This window comes from Thalassophryne amazonica, unplaced genomic scaffold (genome assembly GCF_902500255.1).
Source record: "Thalassophryne amazonica unplaced genomic scaffold, fThaAma1.1, whole genome shotgun sequence".
NCBI classification, from domain to species: domain Eukaryota; kingdom Metazoa; phylum Chordata; class Actinopteri; order Batrachoidiformes; family Batrachoididae; genus Thalassophryne; species Thalassophryne amazonica.
In genome coordinates, this window is record NW_022986251.1 from 283,641 (window position 1) to 307,325 (window position 23,685).

General features: G+C 43.4%; 2 protein-coding genes across 2 annotated transcripts in view; one reads left to right on the top strand and one right to left on the bottom strand.

Moving 5' to 3' along the window:
- The window catches only part of zcchc4 (zinc finger, CCHC domain containing 4), a 44,154-nt gene that overhangs the window by 9,273 nt on the left and 11,196 nt on the right, over nt 1-23,685 (top strand). The window contains exons 2-6 of the mRNA XM_034165346.1: nt 2,291-2,412; nt 2,494-2,576; nt 2,948-3,220; nt 3,856-3,936; nt 23,546-23,618. Coding sequence (XP_034021237.1) covers nt 2,291-2,412; nt 2,494-2,576; nt 2,948-3,220; nt 3,856-3,936; nt 23,546-23,618 — 632 coding nt within the window. The remainder of the gene's footprint in view (nt 1-2,290; nt 2,413-2,493; nt 2,577-2,947; nt 3,221-3,855; nt 3,937-23,545; nt 23,619-23,685) is intronic.
- On the bottom strand, nt 3,926-23,591 carry si:dkey-219e21.4 (nuclear factor 7, ovary). Its single transcript, XM_034165347.1, has 5 exons — nt 21,991-23,591; nt 9,280-9,375; nt 8,891-9,189; nt 8,686-8,816; nt 3,926-4,634 (listed from the first exon to the last, which is right to left on the bottom strand). The coding sequence occupies exons 1-5, from the start codon at nt 22,174-22,176 to the stop codon at nt 4,030-4,032; spliced, it is 1,317 nt and encodes a 438-aa protein (XP_034021238.1). The 5' UTR covers nt 22,177-23,591; the 3' UTR covers nt 3,926-4,029.

Genomic DNA, 23,685 nt, shown 5'->3' on the forward strand with positions numbered 1-23,685 from the left:
TTATTACTTGTTTACCGTAATAATGTCACACATAAGAATTAGGACAACACATATACATTTGACATTGTTTATGTGCACTAAACTTGAAACAGTCCGTTTTCCAATTGAGGCAATGTGAGTGTGTTGGTAGCCACTGCATCTGTCAAGTCACGCCGCCTGCCAGCTTGGGAAAGAACGGAGGCCTGCCGCAGGGAGGGAGGGGCAGGAAAGAGGTGAGAGGAGAAAACTGGAGCATGCTTCAGTCCATGTGTAAGTCTGTCAGTTTATTGTCATTGTGTGTTGAGATAAGAATGGAGCCGAATAATCTCACCAGAGCCTGGATAAATTCCTCTGGAGGTAAACAGTGGGCAATTGACCTTGATGCTAGATAGCCTGTAGTGTTGCAGCCGAGCAGTGAAAACACTTTTAACAGTTCCACTCACACAGCCAAATCCCAATTATGAATTAAGAATATTCACTGGCCTCTGAAACCTTCAGCTTCAACTGCAAGGCACGCATCAGCTCCAAGATGTCATCCAATTTGCGTCTGAGTTCAAGAGTCAACGCAGTCTGAGAATGCACTGCCTTGCCAACCTCGTTAATCATGACGGACAAGCGAGGGCCCGTGGTTCTTGATGCCGCCGTCTTGCCGATTTTCCGGTAGATCAGGGCAGCACATAAGCCAAAAAGTACCAGCCCTGCTACCATGAGACCAAAAATGAATAAATCCTCGACATCCTCAACGGAGAAAGGCGCAAAGCATGCTACATGGCAGGAGGAACTCCAGGAGTCGAGGACATAGCCCGCAGGATACTTTCCTTCTGGGCAGGCAGGATCCCCCGGTCCTGACCTTCTTGTAGAAAAAATGGTGTCAATAGCGTTCAGAGACCAGCTGATCAATTCCATGGTTAATCCAATAGTAGTCCAATAGATCCAGAATCCAATATAGTTTTGAGGAATTCACAGTCTGGTGAAGTAGGGACTTGAAGGTTAAAAGCAGAGAGATAAGGGAGAGTGGAGGAGATGCGACCGCTCTCGTTGGAGTCCCAAGCTTGTATTATCACTTTACCGAGGCGTTGCTAGGCCGGTATCGTAGATTTACGTCAACTCTGTCTGGCTATACCCACCTGCTTTGCGTAAACAAATGACGTCATAACATGCAGCCCAAGAACTGTTCGCAGAGGGGAAAAAAAACTGTCCACAGAGGAAAAGATAAAAAGGCGAGAAGTGTGTGTTGGTCCCAATATGGATATTCCGGATGATTTTCTCATGGATAGTACGACAATGGACAGCAGCCAAATCAGCCAGCTTGACGAGGACGCATTGCAGAATTTGGAGAGCAGTGCGCGCCAGCCGACACGACAAAAGTTAAAGTGAGCCAACTTTTTATGTACGTGTTGTGTATCTCAGTAAGTGATAATAATGCAAATGACATGCTGTTGTTGTTAGGTATGCATTTTTCTGAGTCCCTCTGTCCATGTTGTTGCCCAAAATGACAGATATTTGCCCTTGTCTAACTCGTGCGAATAGCTGTCATTTTGGGCAACTGGGCATGAGCGTCGGGTCTCTGAAAATGCATACTGCCCTCCAAAAGCATGTTATTGTATTATTAGAGACAGATTCATTTCAGTTTTCTATTGTGGTGCCAGACCTCTGTGGCTCACTGGGTTACCAGTTTGATGAGGTGTTTCACGAGAAGGAAAGATTCTGTGGTAAATGGACTGCATTGATATAGTGCTTTTGCATCTGCATCAGAAGCTCAAAGCACTTTACAGTGATGCCTCACATTCACCCATTGACACAGACAGTCTACATCCCTGACATTGTATGGTAACTGTAAGGAGGGGGCCGAGAATTGGTCAGCATCTAAACCACTACTTAGGATGAGTACCTCAGCAGGACCTGGACCCAGGAATCAGTTTCTCAGGAAGCCAGGAGCAAGGAGCCGGTCCGTGGGTTCACCAACAAACGAGAGAAGTGGCTGGTCTGGAGAAATTCTGCCAGTGGTTGAAAAAGGTTGGCTCGAAGGACATCACAGTGGGTCTAGTCCTGGTGGGACAAGAACAGAATGTGTAAGATAAAAACTCTGAGAGGCAGGTGTGGCATGGATGTTCTGAAAGTCCCAGAGGCCACCGCTGAGGCGGGGTGAGGATGTCAGGGTGAAGACCCTGAGGGATTTCAGGTGCTGACTAACCAATGGACTTCATGGAAGTGCAGAAGACTGATGTAGCAGTCAGTCCCATGACGTTAACGCTTCTGCACGTACATGTGACAGCGTGCAGGTAGTAGCCATGTGATCTGTCTTTTGCAGGTCCAGCACTGTTGTTTCAGAAAGTGTGCAGAGGAGATGACGGCGGCGGTCGCAGGTTTTATGCCTGCTCGGCCTGCAGGGACCGAAGAGACTGCAGCTTCTTCCAGTGGTACGATGAAAAGGTACTTGAACCGGGTCGCCGTGTGGCTGACAGTATGTCACCTGGCTCCTGCTGGGATAATTTGAATTTTGTGTCATGGAAGGTGTCAGAAGCCAGACTGTTGGCCAGAGAGGAAGAGAACCATTCCAAGAGACCACCATTCAGCCACAGCGAGTACTGCAGCAGGTAATGGTTCTCATACTTATCAGCAAAGTATTCATGGCAGGAGTGACTCTTCTGCTGAGTTATTGAGAGTCTGGAGATGTTCTGGATTATCCTGTAATCTGACCAGTGTGACGGTAAATCCATGATCCAGAGGTGTGTTCAGTCGCTTTAGGCCGTACATTCACTGCTGCATGTTCACTAACAAACTCAGACAGCTTTGTCTCCGAGTCATGACAGGATCCGTTTGGAACTCACTCACTGACTTTCACCTGCTTGTTCCAGTTAAGGATCATGAGGGGTGGAGCCTATCCCAGCAGACGCAGGGCCTGAAGCAGGGTTGACCCTGGACAGGACGGCGGTCTGTTGTAACCCTGTTGTAACTTCTGTCCCAGGTTTAAAAAATTTGTCTCGCTCCCGCTGGAGGAGAAGAAGTTCTGTCAGGATTGTCAGGTTCTGCTCCTTCCAGGAGAGCATGGCGCCCACTCCTCCCACAAATCCACCACCATCACTGCAGCCCAGCTTAAGCGGCCCAGCGTGCTGCTGCGCCCATTCCACAACAAGAAGAGCCACGCCCAGTACCTGTTTGCTGAACGCAGCGTGCACTTCCTGCTGGACACGCTGACACGGCTGGGCTACAAGAAAGTTCTTTGTGTCGGAACACCCAGGTGAGAGCTGTTGCATTCCCTCCCAGTGTGTAACAGCAACATGTGTTTACGCTACAAGATGGCAAGTGTTGATGCTAATTTCCTGATTATCACCAAAACTTTATTGGTTTCTGTATAGACTCATTATATTTACAGTGAGGACAAGTCGCGGTTTTCTGGGTGCTCCTGCGACTTGTTCTCCAGTGCAACTTATTATACCAGATAATCACACGCTCATTATTCATAGGCATGATAGCTGTTTATTTAGGGCTTTCCCAGGAATCAAAGCACAAAACAAAATCAACTCCAATTATAAAAGTACAACACTGCACAAAAATCCCAAACTAAAGAGCTGATTAAAAAAATGATGTCTTTTATCCAAATCACATCAAATAACATCCAGTAGCACGTTTATCTGTCTGTCTTGCTTATGTTTGGAATTTAAACATCCTTTTGTTAAGTAACAGCACAGACTGTGGTGTGCACTTGTGCTCGCCCCAAGGAAAGTCTGTTTAACAAAGTGAGTTCTATATCCAGAAAAATGGCACGACTTGTATGTGTTGCTAACAAGATAAACGCATCATATTTCTCAAACTTTCCTCTGCGAGTTGCTGTTGGAAATGCATTAGACCACTAACAATTGTTGTGTGTTCCAGACTCCAGGAGCTGATCAAGTTACAGAACCTGGAGGAGAATCGGGAACAAATTAAGAGTCTCCTTCTGGACATCGACTTCAGGTTGGTTTCAGTTTTTTTTGTTGTTGTTTTTTTTTTTTATAATGGGATCTTTGTCTGTACAAACACATGGACAGAAACCAGTCTGGAACATGGCTAGAATGGCACAGTGTTCAGGCTACAAAACTCCATGTGGTTTGGCCACATCTGGTTCTCTGGTGGTCTCAAGAAGCGCATGGCCGGGTACAGTGGTTCTGTGAATTGGTGATGGGCCCTGTCAAACACCGGCGTCAGAGCGGCTGAGAACCTCTGTAAGACCAACATGGTTTCCGCATCGTAAAAGGTCAGCTGGCCTTTGTTGTAGTTGACCCACACGCCCACTCTGCCTGGCGATGCTGGCCTGGTGCCGTGACACACCATGTGGCGGTCATTGTGCCAGGCAGAAAGGCGACTGTTGCGAAACTCCACGCACCAGGAGTTTCTGTTCCGGCCCAGTTTGGTACCCTTATCCCTCCCTTTCCTCTCAAGGCTGCCGTAGGCCACACCCACAGCCCAGGCAGAGCAGCAGTGCACGTCCACTTCCCAGTAGTGTCGGCCGGCTGTGACAGGAGATGAAGCCAAAGCACAGCAGACCTTGTCAAACTGCAGGGGGTGCTCTGGAGCTGAAGGGCTGGATGCTAAGAAGGACAGGCCACGCCCCTCTGAAGTCACTGCAATCTGACTGTGGGAGGTCTGCCTGTCAATCACCACGGGGGACCAGTCTATTTAAAAACAAAACAAAAAAAGTTAAATATTGAGCATTATTTAAATAAATAAGTAAATCTCTCCAGTTTTTTAAAAAAATGTGGCTTCTGCTGGTTTTGGTTCCTGTTGATAAACTCGGGACAGCCCAGTGTATGTAAACCTATGGCCTCAACTGTGTCAGTGACCCCCCCCAAAAAAATTTGTATTTGGGCCATGTTGACAATAAAATAAGCTTTTTTTATATATTTATATATATATATATATATATATATATATATATATATATATATATATATATATATATATATATACACACTCAACAAAAATATAAATGCAACACTTTTGGTTTTGCTCCCATTTTGTATGAGATGAACTCAAAGATCTAAATCTTTTTCCACATACACAATATCACCATTTCTCTCAAATATTGTTCACAAACCAGTCTAAATCTGTAATAGTGAGCACTTCTCCTTTGCTGAGATAATCCATCCCACCTCACAGGTGTGCCTTATCAAGATGCTGATTAGACTCCATGATTAGTGCACAGGTGTGCCTTAGACTGCCCATAATAAAAGGCCACTCTGAAAGGTGCAGTTTTATCACACAGCACAATGCCACAGATGTCACAAGATTTGAGGGAGCGTGCAGTTGGCATGCTGACAGCAGGAATGTCAACCAGAGCTGTTGCTCGTGTATTGAATGTTTATGTCTCTACCATAAGCCGTCTCCAAAGTCGTTTCAGAGAATTTGGCAGTACATCCAACCAGCCTCACAACCGCAGACCACGTGTAACCACACCAGCCCAGGACCTCCACATCCAGCATGTTCACCTCCAAGATCGTCTGAGACCAGCCACTCGGACAGCTGCTGAAACAATCGGTTTGCATAACCAAAGAATTTCTGCACAAACTGTCAGAAACCATCTCAGGGAAGCTCATCTGCATGCTCGTCGTCCTCATCGGGGTCTCGACCTGACTCCAGTTTGTCATCGTAACCGACTTGAGTGGGCAAATGCTCACATTCGCTGGCGTTTGGCATGTTGGAGAGGTGTTCTCTTCACGGATGATGCGAAGGAGATGTGTTGCACTGCATGAGGCAAATGGTGGTCACACCAGATACTGACTGGTATCCCCCCCCAATAAAACAAAACTGCACCTTTCAGAGTGGCCTTTTATTGTGGACAGTCTAAGGCACACCTGTGCACTAATCATGGTGTCTAATCAGCATCTTGGTATGGCACACCTGTGAGGTGGGATGGATTATCTCAGCAAAGGAGAAGTGCTCACTATCACAGATTTAGACTGGTTTGTGAACAATATTTGACGGAAATGGTGATATTGTGTATGTGGAAAAAGTTTTAGATCTTTGAGTTCATCTCATACAAAATGGGAGCAAAACCAAAAGTGTTGCGTTTATATTTTTGTTGAGTGTATATATATATATATATATATATATATATATATAATGTAAGCTTTGGATTTCGAGTAAAAGGTTAGGGTTAAAATACAGTAGAACCTTGGCTTTAGAACTTAATTAGTTCTTAATGCTGCGTTTACACATAGGCAAGACGAGTTCGGAATGTCATATTTGCGTCATTCTTGGCACATTCCTGACATTCTTAACACATTTGAATAGGTTTCTTAATAGCACGTATTGGTGTGTGATATTCGTGATTTTCGTGGAGCATGTTTTTGGCTGTCAAAGAATCTTCCACGAATGTCACGCACCACCCTCATTTTGCCTCATGTCATGGAGGTCGCAACTAAGAGTGTTGATCCATCTTGTTTAGTGGTGATCTTTAATAGAGCGTGACAGCGTTCTTCTCTGACGTGTGCACAATTAAACCCTGCTGCACCGCATTCAGTTTCATTGCTGCAGTATGCTGAAGGACAGTGACGTCATGTTGGCTAAAAGTTTTGTTCCAATGCTCCTCAGCGCATGTGCCTGATGTTTGGGAAAACGGCTGAGACGAGAGCTGCGTGGAGCCAGACATCTGGCTCTCAGTCTCCTCCTCCTCTCTACGCCACTCCATGGCACAGAGCCCAACTAAGCATGCAGTCACAAAGTTCTTCTGCTGTGGATTTTGAGGAGCAAACTGAAGCGATCTGAATTGTTCAGCAATTGACAGTTGGATGAATATGGGGGTGTGTGTGGAGACAGTTCGCCTCACTCACAGCGTGACAGAACTTAACAGTGCGCTGTTATGAGCGGTAGCACGCAACAATGCGGAACATTATTTTTGACCGTGCGTAATAGTTCCTGATAATTCTCCAGCAACACGTGCCATTAAGTGGTAACAGGTTGCAGCAGTTCCTGAGGACACCTGACGCCTCTGCCCCGAATCATCGCATTCGTGATCAGGGGCCAAGAATATATACTTCGTGGAATGCGTGACTTGTCGTTATGTGTCAACGCAGCTTAAATGTTGTTCTTAGGATATCTTACCCCCACTCCCTGCATAGCAAGTCTGCTGTAGCACTGTCACCCATTTCATCCTACCAGGATTAATACATAGCTGAAACATCTTGTTAATGGATCAGATGAGGCACACTCTGTGCCCACTGAAGCAATGACTGGCACTCAAGACGCGCATTTATGCAAAACGCCAGCTTCCAAAAGAGTGATTTTTGCAGACATTAATGAACAAACAAAGTTAAAAGTTGGATCATGGTGTCAAAATGACTGTGTGAATAAACCCAGCAAAGTTGTGGTTGGAAAGAAAGCCAGCAAAAAGGAGTGCAGAGGTGACTGTCCAGGAACACAGAACGAGAGCATGCAAAAGAGCGATTTTGCAGACATTAATGGTCAAACACAAAGTTAAAAGTTGGATCACGGTGACTGTAAGCCGCAGAAGAAATAAAGCCTGTGAGAAGAAGCGCAGAGGCGACTGTCCAGGAACCCCTGGTTTGGTTCTAGCTGGTCTTGTTATGGGTGTGTTTTTTGGAGGGGGGAGTGATCCACACAGTTGCAGGTGTATAAAATTAAAGCGGCCACCTCATTGTGGTGTCTTTTTTTTTTGTGTGTGTGGTCACAGAGAGCTGGGTGAACACACAGAACTGCTGCATTTACTCACTCTGGAACACAGGTGAACAGCAGCCGGAGCACCGATGCACACACACCAGCCGGTGTCGTGCCAAAGTAGTTATTCCCGTCAGAATTTGTATCCCTGGACGCGGGAGTCCACATTCACTCAGTGCAGCGTCTTTTGGACTGCGTTTAAAAAATGTGACATCTTGAGAAGAAGAAGTGAGAAGTGTGGGAGGGCTGGAGGTTTGGACCAAACCCATGCCAAACGTGCACCAATGTCACGTTACATGGCACTACATGGAACATATGTGGCGACACAAGCCGCTCGAGGCTGGATGGGGCTCAAATGACAGGTCGGTCATGGCTCACTAGAGGCTGTTACCTGGCACATAGAGGCGCCTCAGTTGTGGATACGTGATCGCTTAAAACGTGCACCATTCTTCAAATAACTGCTGACACACCCGTGTGTGGCTCATTATTCATGGCTTATTATTCGGTGGGACCGAGGCTTTAATCAGTGCTGCCCTGTAGGAATGTTGCCTTTCAGGGGTGTGGTGGGGGGGAGTTTAATGGGGGGAAGATATACTGTTACACCGCTTCTGGGTTGTGAGGACCTTCTGCAGATGCTCACATCACATGAACTGACGCTGGTACAAAAGCTTGACTTTAATCTTGAAATGTTAACTTTATTCTCAACATTTCGTCTTTAATCTTAGCATTTTGGCTTTGTTCTCAAAAAGCCAAATACATCTTAACTTTTTTCCTCCCGTTATTTTTTCCTTGATGTTTCCAAAATAACAGATTTATTTCAGATTTGTCTTTGTAACTAACCGCACAGTTTATCTGTTTATGCTCTTATTCAACAAACTGTGTTTATATTATATTTTGTGAATTTTGAGTCTTAATATGAATTGTGCATGTTGTCCCGGTCCATGTAAATCTGAGTCTAATCTCTCTTAATTACCATGACGTGTCCTTAATGATTTCCAAATACTAGCAGTCCCCAGCACTGTGAGGTCAGAGGTCAGATGGCAGCGTTACCTAGCATAAGGGTCTTGCGCTGCAGCTGGGCTCTCAGGGTTTTGGAGATGGAGTTGAGCGACCTGAGGAGCCTCTCAAAGTGCTCTTTGTCCAGTCGAATGTCTTCCTCTGAGGCATGCAGTTTCTTCAAACTGTGAGGAGCAGAGAGATGATAGGTGAGACAAACTGTTGGAAGAAAAGAAGTCCTTCGAGATCTCAAACAGACCTGGAACACAATTGATGTCCTCTGCTCTTAAACTGCTCTGGTGGACTGTCCTGGACTCTGGTCCTCGCCTCCTGTTCTTCCTCTGTGGTCTTGCTCAGTTGTTTCTGGGTGGTGCTGATACTCTCCGTCACCTGGGTCAGGTGGTGAGTCCAGTTCTTGAGGACCTGGTCCAGTCTGTTCCGTGTCTGTCTCAAATCCAGCTCCAGAGAGTCCAGGACTGTCTGTTCGTCCTGCTTGAGGATGGTCTGCATGCTCTGGAAGTGCTCCCGTAGCTGTTGCTTCATCACCTCTGTGCTCCTCTTCAATGAGGAAAACAAGTTGCTGAGTCACAACAGAGCACCAAGACATGTGACCTGCGGGTCTGTGGGTTAGGACCGTCTCCTACTTACAGACAGATCTGCCCTCCGTTTCTTCAGAGACTGAATGTGAGCCTCAACCTTCACCTTCTCCGCCTGCAGCTCCTCCTGCTGTCTGCGCAGCTGCTCCTGCAAAAAGACAAGCCTGGACTACCACCTTTGTAGCTGGATGAAGGTCTTGGACATCTCATCTCCTCAACACCGGCACCCCCCAAGGCTGTGTTCTCAGTCCACTCTGATACTCACTTTTTACACACGACTGCCCTCCAATTTGTAGCACAAATTACATATTCAACTGCAGAGATGGCACAAACCTGGTGGAGATGAGGTCCAGGCCATCACATCCTGATGTCAGAACAGTGACTTCTCAATACCAACAAGACAAAGGTGCTTGTCATTGACTTCAGAAATACCAGGACACAGCACCTGCCAGCCAGGTCAGACATGGGCATGGCTTTGGCCCCGCCTAGCCTCTGGGGTCTGTCCCTCAGACTGATGATGGAGGCAGTTGGCCTGATTGAGGTCTTCTCAAAGATGACATATTGTGCTCAGCTCTAATACCTGTTGATAAGATGGTGCTTATCTCTGGATGCTGTAGCGTTATGTGGATGTCTACGTCTCCCCCTTAGACAGGTCGCCAGTCCGCCAAGGCTGGTACCCACTTACAGCTGTGTGAAATGAGACCATGTATTATGAGTACCTGCTTTTACAACCCCTGGCAAAAATGATGGAATCACCGGCCTCAGAGGATGTTCATTCAGTTGTTTAATTTTGTATAAAAAAAAAAGCAGATCACAGACATGACACAAAACTAAAGTAATTTCAAATGGCAACTTTCTGGCTTTAAGAAACACTATAAGAAATCAGGAAAAATGATTGTGGCAGTCAGTAACGGTTACTTTTTTTAGACCAAGCAGAGGGAAAAAATATGGACTCACTCAATTCTGAGGAAAAAATGATGGAATCATGAAAAACAAAAGAACGCTCCAACACATCACTAGTATTTTGTTGCACCACCTCTGGCTTTTATAACAGCTTGCAGTCTCTGAGGCATGGACTTAATGAGTGACAAACAGTACTCTTCATCAGTCTGGCTCCAACTTTCTCTGATTGCTGTTGCCAGATCAGCTTTGCAGGTTGGAGCCTTGTCATGGACCATTTTCTTCAACTTCCACCAAAGATTTTCAATTGGATTAAGATCCGGACTATTTGCAGGCCATGACATTGACCCTATGTGTCTTTTTGCAAGGAATGTTTTCACAGTTTTTGCTCTATGGCAAGATGCATTATCGTCTTGAAAAATGATTTCATCATCCCCAAACATCCTTTCAATTGATGGGATAAAAAAAGTGTCCAAAATATCAACGTAAACTTGTGCATTTATTGATGATGTAATGACACCCATCTCCCCAGTGCCTTTACCTGACATGCAGCCCCATATCATCAATGACTGTGGAAATTTACATGTTCTCTTCAGGCAGTCATCTTTATAAATCTCATTGGAACGGCACCAAACAAAAGTTCCAGCATCATCACCTTGCCCGATGCAGATTCGAGACTCATCACTGAATATGACTTTCATCCAGTCATCCACAGTCCACGATTGCTTTTCCTTAGCCCATTGTAACCTTGTTTTTTTTTTCTGTTTAGGTGTTAATGATGGCTTTCATTTAGCTTTTCTGTATGTAAATCCCATTTCCTTTAGGCGGTTTCTTACAGTTCGGTCACAGACGTTGACTCCAGTTTCCTCCCATTCGTTCCTCATTTGTTTTGTTGTGCATTTTCGATTTTTGAGACATATTGCTTTAAGTTTTCTGTCTTGACGCTTTGATGTCTTCCTTGGTCTACCAGTATGTTTGCCTTTAACAACCTTCTCATGTTGTTTGTATTGGTCCAGAGTTTAGACACAGCTGACTGTGAACAACCAACATCTTTTGCAACATTGCGTGATGATTTACCCTCTTTTAAGAGTTTGATAATCCTCTCCTTTGTTTCAATTGACATCTCTCGTGTTGGAGCCATGATTCATGTCAGTCCACTTGGTGCAACGGCTCTCCAAGGTGTGATCACTCCTTTTTAGATGCAGACTAACGAGCAGATCTGATTTGATGCAGGTGTTAGTTTTGGGGATGAAAATTTACAGGGTGATTCCATAATTTATTCCTCAGAATTGAGTGATTCCATATTTTTTTTCCCTCTGCTTGGTCTACAAAAGTAACCGTTACTGCCACAATTTTTTTTTTCTTGAGTTCTTATAGTGTTTCTTAAAGCCAGAAAGTTGCCATTTGAAATGACTTTAGTTTTGTGTCATGTCTGTGATCTGCTTTTTTTTCTACAAAATTAAACAACTGAATGAACATCCTCCGAGGCCAGTGATTCCATAATTTTTGCCAGGGGTTGTATCAAAGTAAACCTTTTTGAAAAACTACTACTAAGTCATTCCAGGGAGAGACCTAGTTACCGTTGACATCCAGTCATAGTCAAGTTGGACTCTAAGTCTCTCAACCATACAGCACAAGTAACCTGAAGACTTGGACCTTCGCTCTCCTGCCAAGGGATTAGCATCACAAACACCTTCTGTCCAGGAACCTCATAAGTCCATGAGCTCTTCACAGGTGTACATAAGATCACTATCTTCAAAATCATTGTTGATTAATGATCTAATTATTGATCATCACTTAGATATGATTGGCTTATGTGATACCTAGCTTAAACCTACAGCTGTCCTCCCCTTAAATGAGGCCTGCCCACCAGCATATACATTTAGTCACGTCCCTCGTGATGCGAAGCAAGGCGGGGGTGTTGCTCTTATTTATAAATCTAGGTTTAGCTTATTAGTTGTTAGGGTCACAAATATAACTCCTTTGAACATCTGATTCTCTCCTCTGCTCAGGATATTACACATTGCCAAGATCAGAAGAATAAAAATCAGCCGTATTAATTTGTCACTGTATATAGGCCTCCTGGCCCATATTCTGAATTCTTACATGAATTTGGTGCATTCATCTCTAACTTGTCAACTAGTGCAGATAACATTCTGATCATTGGTGACTTTAACATTCATATATATAAGCCTTCTGATCCCCTCTGCAAATCATTTGTGGCAATTGTGGATGCATTGGGATTTCGTCAGTGCATTCAGGACTCGACGCACATTAGTGGAAATACCCTGGATTTGGTTCTCGCACGTGGTATTGCTGTCACAAATATTGACTCTTACATCAGTGGTCTCTGATCACTCACTTATTAAGTTTACAGTTTCGTTGCTGTGTTTAGTGGAACAACAACCTTATTTATCATTACGGGGATGCATCAACTCCTCAACCGTTTCTGATGCCTGATCTGTTTTTTCTCTCTGTTTAAGGTGCAGCTCCATCCAGAGATGGGTGGGGTATTTGTGCTGGAGACCCTCCTGTCCTGTTCACCAACAGCATTTCATATATATATATATATATATATATATATTGTGAATTGTTCTGTAATTTGTGTCTGTAGCATGGACCAATCAGAGGGTCAACCCTTTGAGTCTTGGTCTGATGAGCTTTCTTCCTCAGAGGGAGTTTTTTCCTTACCACTGCTGCTCTGGGGGTTAGTAAGGTTAGACCTTACTTGAGTGAGGCAACTGTTGTGATTTGGCGCTATATAAATGAAAATAAATTGAAATTGCACCTGGAACCCAAAGACTTGAATGTCATTCCTGGGATGAGTGAATGTCTCACTTACAGCATAAACAGACACACGTCTGAAGACCGAGTCCAGCAGGTCATTGAAAACCAAACGGGACATTCCACCAAGAACCAGTGCTGTGAAAACTCCGCGGATCCATGGGATGGGGTGTTAGTGATGTACTCTTTAATTGTGAACATCACTGAGTTTTTAAAATGCTTATCGCAAAGCGTTCTCCTTTTTACGACATCGTGTAAGTTTTATAAGTCCGCGGACTGATCTGTGTGTTACAGATACAAATCAGTTTCCTCGGATCCACAGAGTTTCGCGGAGGAAAAATGCCACTCAAAGTGTAGCTGTTACGACAGTTGTCGTAAAGCAGGACTGGTTGGTTGCTGCGGTGACGCTGTGTGGCTCCTGTGCGGCGCTTAAGATAAACGTAGCATGTGGACATCCCAAACTTTTAGAGCGCTAAAGTTTTTAAAAGAAGAATTGTGCAGCATGTCTGTGTCACGGAGTGACGTCGCACAGAAAGAAGATGGTGAGAAAGACAGTTTGAAAAAGTCTGATAAGGACAAGAATCCGTGGAATTGTCGCTGGCTTTATCAACACACTGGAAAGATAAAAGAAACGGGAAAAGTGAACTGTCCCCCTTCAGGAAAATACGGTAGAATTTTTATCTCCCTGGAAAATAAACATTCTGCTGTTCAAACAGGATTTTAGACAAGATATGTGACTTTTTTTCACTAATCTAGACTTTCTTTCATTGTAAAAAAAGACATTGTGGCTTTGAATGGATTTAGGCTGCATGAATTTACACAAGAATATAAGTGACTTTTTACTATAAGGTATGTTATTGATATTTACCATGATTTTCCAAATATTGAATTGAATTATTTTATTTCGACACATGGTTGAATAAAAAAGAAATACAATATTTACAAACACAAAACAAAACAACAATACAGCAAAACAGAAAACAAAATACAATAATCCAAAACTGACCAAAATCAAAACCCATGTGACCGAAAGGGGTGGGTAGAAGCATAACTTATCAAGACCCACCCCTTATTCCACGAAATCAATAAATACACTCACTACTAATTAGATTCACACACACACACGTATGCAAATATACATATATATATATATATATATATATATATATATACATGCAAACATATATACATACACACACACACACATCCATATATAAATATACATACACATATATCTATACACACATATATATACACACACAAATACTTGTACAATACATATACCATCACTATACCATGCTTCCCAGTCATGTTACAGGACATACCCACATATACCTAAGCATACATACCTACACACAAGCAAACACTACATGCCTGACACAGTCACTTCACGACGAATCCCACTACAATATTTTGAAACAATTACTTTTTTTGCAGTCGCTTAAAACATGCCAGAGTACCACACTTTTTGATCTCAATAGGAGACTCATTCCACATCTTCACCCCTGTCACGGATACACAAAAACCTTTTACATTAGTGCGAATTAACGGTTTATTAAATAATACACAGCCACGTAAACTATACTCAGAAACCCTCATTTCGAACAGCCTCTGGACATGTCTCGGCAAGGCTTGGTTTTTTTGCTTTAAACAAAATCTGTAGTGTAGTGTACTCCACTGTTATGTGTCGGATGCAGCTCGGAGAACCGACCAGCGTTTGAAGGACCCAGTATGAAATAAGCAGAGCACGGTACAAAGGCTAACTGAATTTAATACATAACAGTGATACAAAAAATAACAAAAGAAAGTGCGGTCTGGCGTGGTGCGCTCCCAGCAGCGCTAACGGTCCGGAGCCAGAAGCTGTTCGGACCCAAGGACCCCGCCGACACCCCCCAGGTGGCCGCAACAAACCGAGTCTGTGAAAGAAGGAACCATTATGTGAGTCCACACTCTACACACAGAGAGAACACTTAAAGGTGTACAAACAGCAAACACCTCCTGGCTTGATTACTAATCAGCTTCCCAACCTGCAGGCATGGAACATCCAGTTCACAAAACTCCACTGCAGTGGAAGCCGATACATGACTAACATACAGCTCAATATAAAAAGGTGTGAGGGACACCACATTTACTGACTGTATAAATGTTAGTCACAAAATCTAACGTACCTCAGGAAGTGTGCTGACGAGCGTGAGACCTCACCCCCTCCTCTTTCACAGACCGTGCATCAAACCCTGGACGTTCTCTGCATCCACTGATGATGAGATGGCTCCCGAGACGACGATCTCACCCGTCTGGTCACAAGGTCGAGTCTCTGGCAAATACACACTGTATACTCCAGTCTTAAATGCCACCATGTTCCAATCCATATAGATGCACCTCAGCTGTGAGTCCTGACGAGCCGCAGGTGATCAGGGTGAGGTCCTGATAACCTCAGCAACACAGCCACTCAGTCCCAAATGCAAGCCACCTGGAAGGAAAACCAAAAGACAGAAACAAAAAGGCAGCCAGGCCCCCCAGCCATACAACACTCCACCATGTCTCTAAATTTTATTATGTTCAAAGAAATAAATAAGGAATGAGTTGGTTCATGAAAATGTTTATTGCAGATGATACGTATGGCTCGTTTTTGTAGAAGGAATATTTGATTAGTGTTTGATTTATAAGTATTTCTCCACAACTCAATGCAATATGTCATGTATGCTGCTATTAATGAATGGTATAAAGTAAGTAACCCTTCCCCTGATAGTGTGTCTTTGGCTTTCTACAAGATGGCGATAGATTTGGACATTTTTGATTTAATATAGTTTATACTTGTACTTTCCAACTTAGTTTATTGTCAGTTATAACACCAAGGAATTTCTCTGTTACTACCTCAATTTCCATATTGTTTATATAATACAGTTTTCCCAAGGTGGAGTGACAATTTATTAGCATCAAACCAAGCCTTGAACTTTCCCAATTCGTTCTCCACCATGTACAGAAGCTGTTCGACATTATCACCACTGCAAAACACAGTTGTGTCATCAGCAAAAAGGACACACCTCAGTGATCTCGACACCCAGCTTATATCATTAATATACAGTAAAAATAACAATGGACCCAATACTGATCCCTGCGGCACACCGCACGTAATTTCCTGGAGTTCAGAATCGATATTGTTAAAGTGAACATACTGAAATCTGCCATGTAAATAACTATTAATCCAATCATATGCAAGACCTCTGATTCCGTATTGCTGCAATTTAGATAATAGTATTCCATGATTAACTGTGTCAAATGCTTTCTGTAAAACAAAGAAAATGCTTACTATGTATTGTTTATTATCAATTGCAGTCGCTATATTTTCCACCAAATCCATCACAGCAAGTGATGTAGTCTGAGACTTTCTGAATCCGTATTGTTCTTCGCAGAGTGTGTCATATTTTGATAAATACAACCACTGGCAATAATTATGGAATCACCGGCCTTGGAGGATGTTCATTCAGTTGTTTAATTTTGTAGAAAAAAAATCAGATCACAGACATGACACAAAACTAAAGTCATTTCAAATGGCAACTTTCTGGCTTTACGAAACACTATAAGAAATCAGGAAAAAAAATTGTGACAGTCAGTAACTTTTTTAGACTAAGCAGAGGGAAAAAAATATGGAATCACTCGATTCTGAGGAAAAAATTATGGAATCACCCTGGAAATTTTCATCCCCAAAACTAACACCTGCATCAAATCAGATCTGCTCATTAGTCTGCATCTAAAAAGGAGTGATCACACCTTGGAGAGCTGTTGCACCAAGTAGACTGACATGAATCATGGCTCCAACACGAGAGATGTCAATTGAAACAAAGGAGAGGATTATCAAACTCTTAAAAGAGGGTAAATCATCACGTAGTGTTGCAAAAGATGTTGGTTGTTCACAGTCAGCTGTGTCTAAACTCTGGACCAAATACAAACAACATGGGAAGGTTGTTAAAGGCAAACATACTGGTAGACCAAGGAAGACATCAAAGCGTCAAGACAGAAAACTTAAAGCAATATGTCTCAAAAATCGAAAATGCACAACAAAACAAATGAGGAACGAATGGGAGGAAACTGGAGTCAACGTCTGTGACCGAACTGTAAGAAACCGCCTAAAGGAAATGGGATTTACATACAGAAAACTAAACGAAAGCCATTATTAACACCTAAACAGAAAAAAACAAGGTTACAATGGGCTAAGGAAAAGCAATCGTGGACTGTGGATGACTGGATGAAAGTCATATTCAGTGATGAATCTTGAATCTGCATTGGGCAAGGTGACTTTTGTTTGGTGCCGTTCCAATGAGATTTATAAAGATGACTGCCTGAAGAGAACATGTAAATTGCTGCAAGCTGTTATAAAAGCCAGAGGTGGTGCAACAAAATACTAGTGATGTGTTGGAGCGTTCTTTTGTTTTTCATGATTCCATAATTTAATCCTCAGAATTGAGTGAGTCCATATTTTTTCCCTCTGCTTGGTCTAAAAAAGTAACCGTTACTGACTGCCACAATTTTTTTTCCTGATTTCTTATAGTGTTTCTTAAAGCCAGAAAGTTGCCATTTGAAATGACTTTAGTTTTGTGTCATGTCTGTGATCTGCTTTTTTTCTACAAAATTAAACAACTGAATGAACATCCTCCGAGGCCGGTGATTCCATCATTTTTGCCAGGGGTTGTAGTCCTGCAGTCTCTTAGCAAAAATGTTTTCTAAAATTTTGGAAAATTGTGGCAAAAGTGAAATGGGTCTATAATTAGAAAAGGTGTGTTTATCGCCGGATTTAAACAGAGGTATTAGTTTGGCTATTTTCATTTGAGAGGGAAATGTACCAGTGCTCAGTGACAAATTGCAAATGTAATTGAAAGGTTTTACTACACAATCAATAATTTTTTTCAATAAAGCCATATCCAAACTGTTAAAATCAGTCGATTTCTTACTTTTAGAACCATACACCAAATCAATTATTTCTCTCTCATCAGTGCCACCAATAAACTCAGCCACATGGGGTGTGCAGCCAGTACATTCTGATTGCCGGTCCCAAGCCTGGATAAATGAGGAGGGTTGCGTCAGGAAGTGCATCCGGCGTAAAACAAGCCAACCGAGCTATGCAGACTCAGAATCGAATTCCCATACCGGATCGGTCGCGGCCCGGGTTAACAACGTCCGCCACCGGTGCTATTGCCCAACAGGGTGCCGGTGGAAATTGGGCTACTGCTGGGCGAAGACGACAAAGAAGAGGAGGAAAACGTTGCCACGAACAGCGGGAGAAGAAGAAAACTAGAAGGGTGGAAATGAGAGTGGGGACTTTGAATGTTGGTAGTATGACTGGTAAAGGGAGAGAGCTGGCTGATATGATGGAGAGGAGAAAGGTAGACATATTGTGTGTCCAAGAGACCAAGTGGAAGGGAAGTAAGAGCAGGAGCATCGGCGGTGGGTACAAGTTGTTGTACCATGGTGAGGACAGGAAGAGAAATGGTGTTGGGGTCATTTTAAAGGAAGAGTATGTTAAAAGTGTGTTGGACAGGGTGATGAGTGTGAAGTTGGAAATTGAAGGGGTGATGATGAATATCATCAGTGCATATGCCCCACAGGTTGGTTGTGAGATGGAGAAAGAAGATTTCTGGAGTGTGTTAGATGAGGTGGTGGAGAGTGTGCCCAAGCATGAAAGAGTGGTGATAGGAGTAGACTTCAATGGGCATGTTGGTGAAGGGAACAGAGGTGATGAGGAAGTAATGGGTAGATATGGTATCAAGGATAGGAATGGGGAAAGACAGATGGTAGTTGATTTTGCGAAAAGGATGGAAATGGCTGTGGTGAATACCTACTTTAAGAAAAGGGAGGAGCACAGGGTAACATATAAGAGTGGAGGAAGGTGCACACAGGTGGACTACATTCTTTATAGGAGATGCAAGCTAAAAGAAATCAGACTGTAAAGTGGTAGCAGGAGAGAGTGTCACTAGACAGCACAGGATGGTTGTTTGTAGGATGACTTTAGAGGTAAAGAAGAAGAAGAGAGTGAGAGCTCAACAAAGGATCAGATGGTGGAAGCTGAAGGAGGAAGACTGTTGTGTGAAATTTAGCGAGCAGGTGAGAGAAGCACTGGTTGGAGGGGAAGCAATTTTGGACAACTGGAAAAGTACTGCAGATGTGGTGAGGGAGACAGCTAGGACAGTACTGGGTATGACATCTGGACAGTGGAAAGAAGACAAGGAGACTTGGTGGTGGAATGAAGAGGTCCAGGAAAGCATAAGGAGAAAGAGGTTGGCAAAAAAGTTTTGGGATAGTCGGAGAGATGAAGAAAGTAGACAGGAGTACAAGGAGATGCAGCGTAAGGCGAAAAGAGAAGTGGCAAAAGCAAAGGAAAAGGCATATTGCGAGCTGTACAAGAAGTTGAATAGTAAGGAAGGAGAAAAGGACTTGTACCGATTGGCCAGACAAAGGGACAGAGCTGGAAAGGATGTGCAGCAGGTTAGGGTGGTCAAAGATGCACATGGTAATGTGCTGACAAGTGAGGAGTGTGTGCTGAGAAGGTGGAATATTTTGAAGAGTTGATGAATAAAGAAAATGAGCGAGAGAAAAGGCTGGATGATGTGGTGAGAGTAAATCAGGAAGTACAAGACATTAGCAAGGAAGAAGTGAGGGCTGCTATGAAGAGGATGAAGAGTGGAAAGGCAGTTGGTCCAGATGACATTCCAGTGGAGGCATGGAAATGTCTAGGAGAGATGGCAGTAGAGTTTCTAACCAGATTGTTTAATAAAATCTTGGAAAGTGAGAGGATGCCTGAGGAGTGGAGACGAAGTGTGCTGGTTCCTATTTTCAAGAACAAGGGTGATGTGCAGAGCTGCAGTAACTACAGAGGCATAAAGCTGATCAGCCACAGCATGAAGTTATGGGAAAGAGTAGTAGAAGCTAGGCTTAGAAAACAGGTGAAGATCTGTGAGCAGCAATATGGTTTCATGCCGAGAAAGAGCACTACAGATGCAATGTTTGCTCTGAGAATACTGTTGGAAAAGTACAGAGAAGGACAGAAAGAGTTACATTGTGTGTTTGTGGACTTAGAAAAAGCTTATGATAGGGTGCCAAGAGAAGAGTTGTGGCATTGTATGAGGAAGTCTGGAGTGGCAGAGAAGTATGTTAGGGTAGTGCAGGACATGTACAAGAATAGTGTGACAGCGGTGAGATGCGCAGTCGGAATGACAGACTCATTTAAGGTGGAGGTGGGATTACACCAAGGATCAGCTCTGAGTCCTTTCTTGTTTGCAGTGGTGATGGACAGGTTGACAGATGAGATCAGACAGGAGTCCCCATGGACTATGATGTTTGCAGATGACATTGTGATCTGTAGTGAGAGTAGAGAGCAAGTTGAGTCTAATCTGGAGAGGTGGAGATATGCTTTGGAGAGAAGGGGAATGAAAGTCAGTAGAAGCAAGACTGAGTACATGTGTGTGAATGAGAGGGAGCCCAGTGGAATAGTGCAGTTACAAGGAGTAGAAGTGGTGAAAGTAGATCAGTTTAAATATTTGGGGTCAACTGTTCAAAGTAATGGAGAGTGTGGTAGAGAGGTGAAGAAGAGAGTGCAGGCAGGGTGGAGTGGGTGGAGAAAGGTGGCAGGAGTGATTTGTGACCGAAGAATATCAGCAAGAGTGAAGGGGAAAGTTTACAAAACAGTAGTGAGACCAGCTATGTTGTATGGTTTAGAGACAGTGGCACTAACAAAAAGGAGGCAGAGCTGGAGGTGGCAGAGCTGAAGATGTTGAGATTCTCTTTGGGAGTGACAAGAATGCACAAGATTAGGAATGAACATATCAGAGGGACAGCTCAGGTGGGACGGTTTGGAGACAAAGTCAGAGAGGCGAGATTGAGATGGTTTGGACATGTGCAGAGGAGGGACCCAGGGTATATAGGGAGAAGGATGCTGAGGATGGAGCCACCAGGCAGGAGGAGAAGAGGGAGACCAAAGAGGAGGTTCATGGATGTGCTGAGAGAGGACATGCAGGTGGTTGGTGTGACAGAGGAAGATACAGAGGACAGGGTGAGATGGAAACGATTGATCTGCTGTGGCGACCCCTAACAGGAACAGCCGAAAGACAAAGAAGAAGTGCCACCAATAAACATTGACATAGATTTATTAAATGATGTATTATTGACCCAGAAGTTGTTATTCGATGAGTCAATACTACTAGCAAGATTTTTTCCAACATTAACAAAATATTCATTAAAGTGGTTAGCAATAGACTTGTCATTAATCATACTGTTACTATTTAAATAAAAAAAATGAAGGATAATCTCTAACATATTCTACAAGCTTTAGCTGTGGTTTTTGAAATACTTTAACAGTCTTTTCAGTCTTCATGAATTTCATGTAGTTTAATTGTTCTGAGTTAATGCATAATTTAGTTTACAATTAAAAGGAAAATCATTCCAGGTCCTACTTCCATGTCATATTCTGTTTTTTCAACATCATCATTGACAGGTCAAATAAAAAGTTGAATGTAGGATCAGTTAAATATCCACTAATATTGAGATTTGTTCTTCCAGGAGATGCTGAAAAAGTATCATTAGATAAAAAATTTAATTCTGGAGCCCCACAGGGCCGAGACCCCAGCTCCTGGGGAGCTGTATCCCCCCCCCCAGACCTCCTGCAAATTTTCCTCGGATTTCACAATTTTCATTTCACAGCCCTGAAGAACCCAGTGTCAGCTACACAAGGCCAGGTATTTGCATGGACTGTATTGAGTTACATTGATGGCCCACCTTAACCCCTTCACACATTGATGTCAGGATACTACTGCACCTTGGTGATAGTACCTAACTGATCAGGGCGTTGAATCCAGATCCCCTCATGTCACAAGGCCGTTTCTGTAACCTGGAGCCCACCACTTGTTGAAATAGTTTCCTCATCACCAAAGGTTGCTGGACTCCAGACCCTGTACTGTCCCAGGAGGTTTTCATGCTTTCAGACATGACCATGTGGGGCAGTGGTTTGGTCCTGGGATAGATCTCAGAAGTTTCCGTGTATATTTGGGAAGTTGTGTTAGTTTGTCTGACCTTGTACATGAACATTTACCTCAGACAGACGTCCAGCCGTGACTCTGTGTCTTTGTAGTTTTGGTGAGCGTGGGAACGGCTGAACAGTCTCTTCGTTGGAGTCCAGTGGAGTGAAGCTCAGTCCATCCTGAAGTCCATGCTGGCTTCCTGCAGAGACCACTCCAAGATCGCTCTGGACTTTTGGGTCCTCCTTTTCTTCTTCCATGTCTGGAAATGTTCACGTGTTTCAGTCGTTGTACACCTTGTCATTTGATGAGTAAAAACCAGTTTTCAGTTTTTCAGACGGCTGTAAAAGCCTGATCCAGACTACATCTCTCCACAGGTTTTACAGAATGAACACATACAGGAGCTTCACAAAAATCTGAATGTTTTGGGAAAAGTTCCATATTTTTCCTCCAGTTATTTAAAAAAGTAAACATTTTATATTCAGTTCACTCCAAACGTATTCAGTCCCTTCATATTTCACATATTTTATTTTGTTTATGCCATTTCAAATACAAAAAGTAAATCAGGATTTTCGATATAAAATTTCTAAAGTTATCTTCCTTAAACTCAAACTCAAAGCACATCTCTCCAACTTGATATAAATTAATTAAAAATAGAAAAGCCAAGATGATGGATTGAACAGTTCAGTTTACTTGTAGAGGGTCTTGAGTATATGAAATACCTGACAAACTGTTTTTCATGATATTGTAGTTTAGTGAGATGCTCTTGTAGGCTGCGCGCGGTGTGTATTTTATAGCTCACGCTGGTCTGCATTTAGCTCTATGGGTGCGTTTTGGTAGTCGCTCCCTCACGTCTGTTCACACTGAAACGTCCTGAACGTGCAGTCTGGCTGTTTTCTTTGATAAAGTGTCTTACCTGGGACCCGTCCACCCGTCTCCCTGACGTGTCATCGAAGGAATGTAGAAGTAGGTCAGAGGGGCGTGGCGCGTGTGACAGGTTGCTACCTGCACCCTGAACCCGCCTGCTGGTTTCCTGGATCCACACCTCATCCTGTGTTTGCTTGTGTTCTGGGTGAGTTTTTTTCAGCTCCCCGCTGTAAAAACCCACCAAGACATGTTCCTTTAGGAAGCCTGGAATCTTAATTCACCTCAGTTTAATCCCTAATGTGGAAGAGACGGGACATCCTCTGACCATTGACCCTGACCTCACGCACAGACACCTCGAAGTTCAAACAGGATAATTATAAACTGTGTGATTAATTAAAGTATTAGGCAACTTAATGGAGGTATGTTAAAAAATGTTTAGCTTGTGTGGTGACGAGTCTAGGACTTGGAGGTTCTACGCCTGCTTCTCCCCCCACCACCAGTAAAAAACAGATGGGTGAAACCGCTGTGATCAAACCTGTTAGAAATGTGTGTAATTGTAGCTGATTAGTGAAGAAAAAAGCCCCTGTGGAACGAAGCAGCAGTGTAATGAGTCAGTTGGCCACTAGGTGGTGATGTTTGACTTGTGATGTAGTGGGGAAAAAGCTGTGTTGTGAACATGTGATGGACTGAAGACCAGATCCAACTGGGGATGAGTCTTCAGACTTGATGTGATCGCGTCTTGTTTCCATGGTGATGTTTCAGGTATGCTCAGTTCTACAGCCAGGATGAGTTCTGCCACTACAACATGTTCAACCACCACTTCTTCAGCGGAGAGGTAGGTCACCCTAAACCAAACCCAAACCGGTCACCTTGTTCCTCCGAACATGCCGGGTGATTGGAAT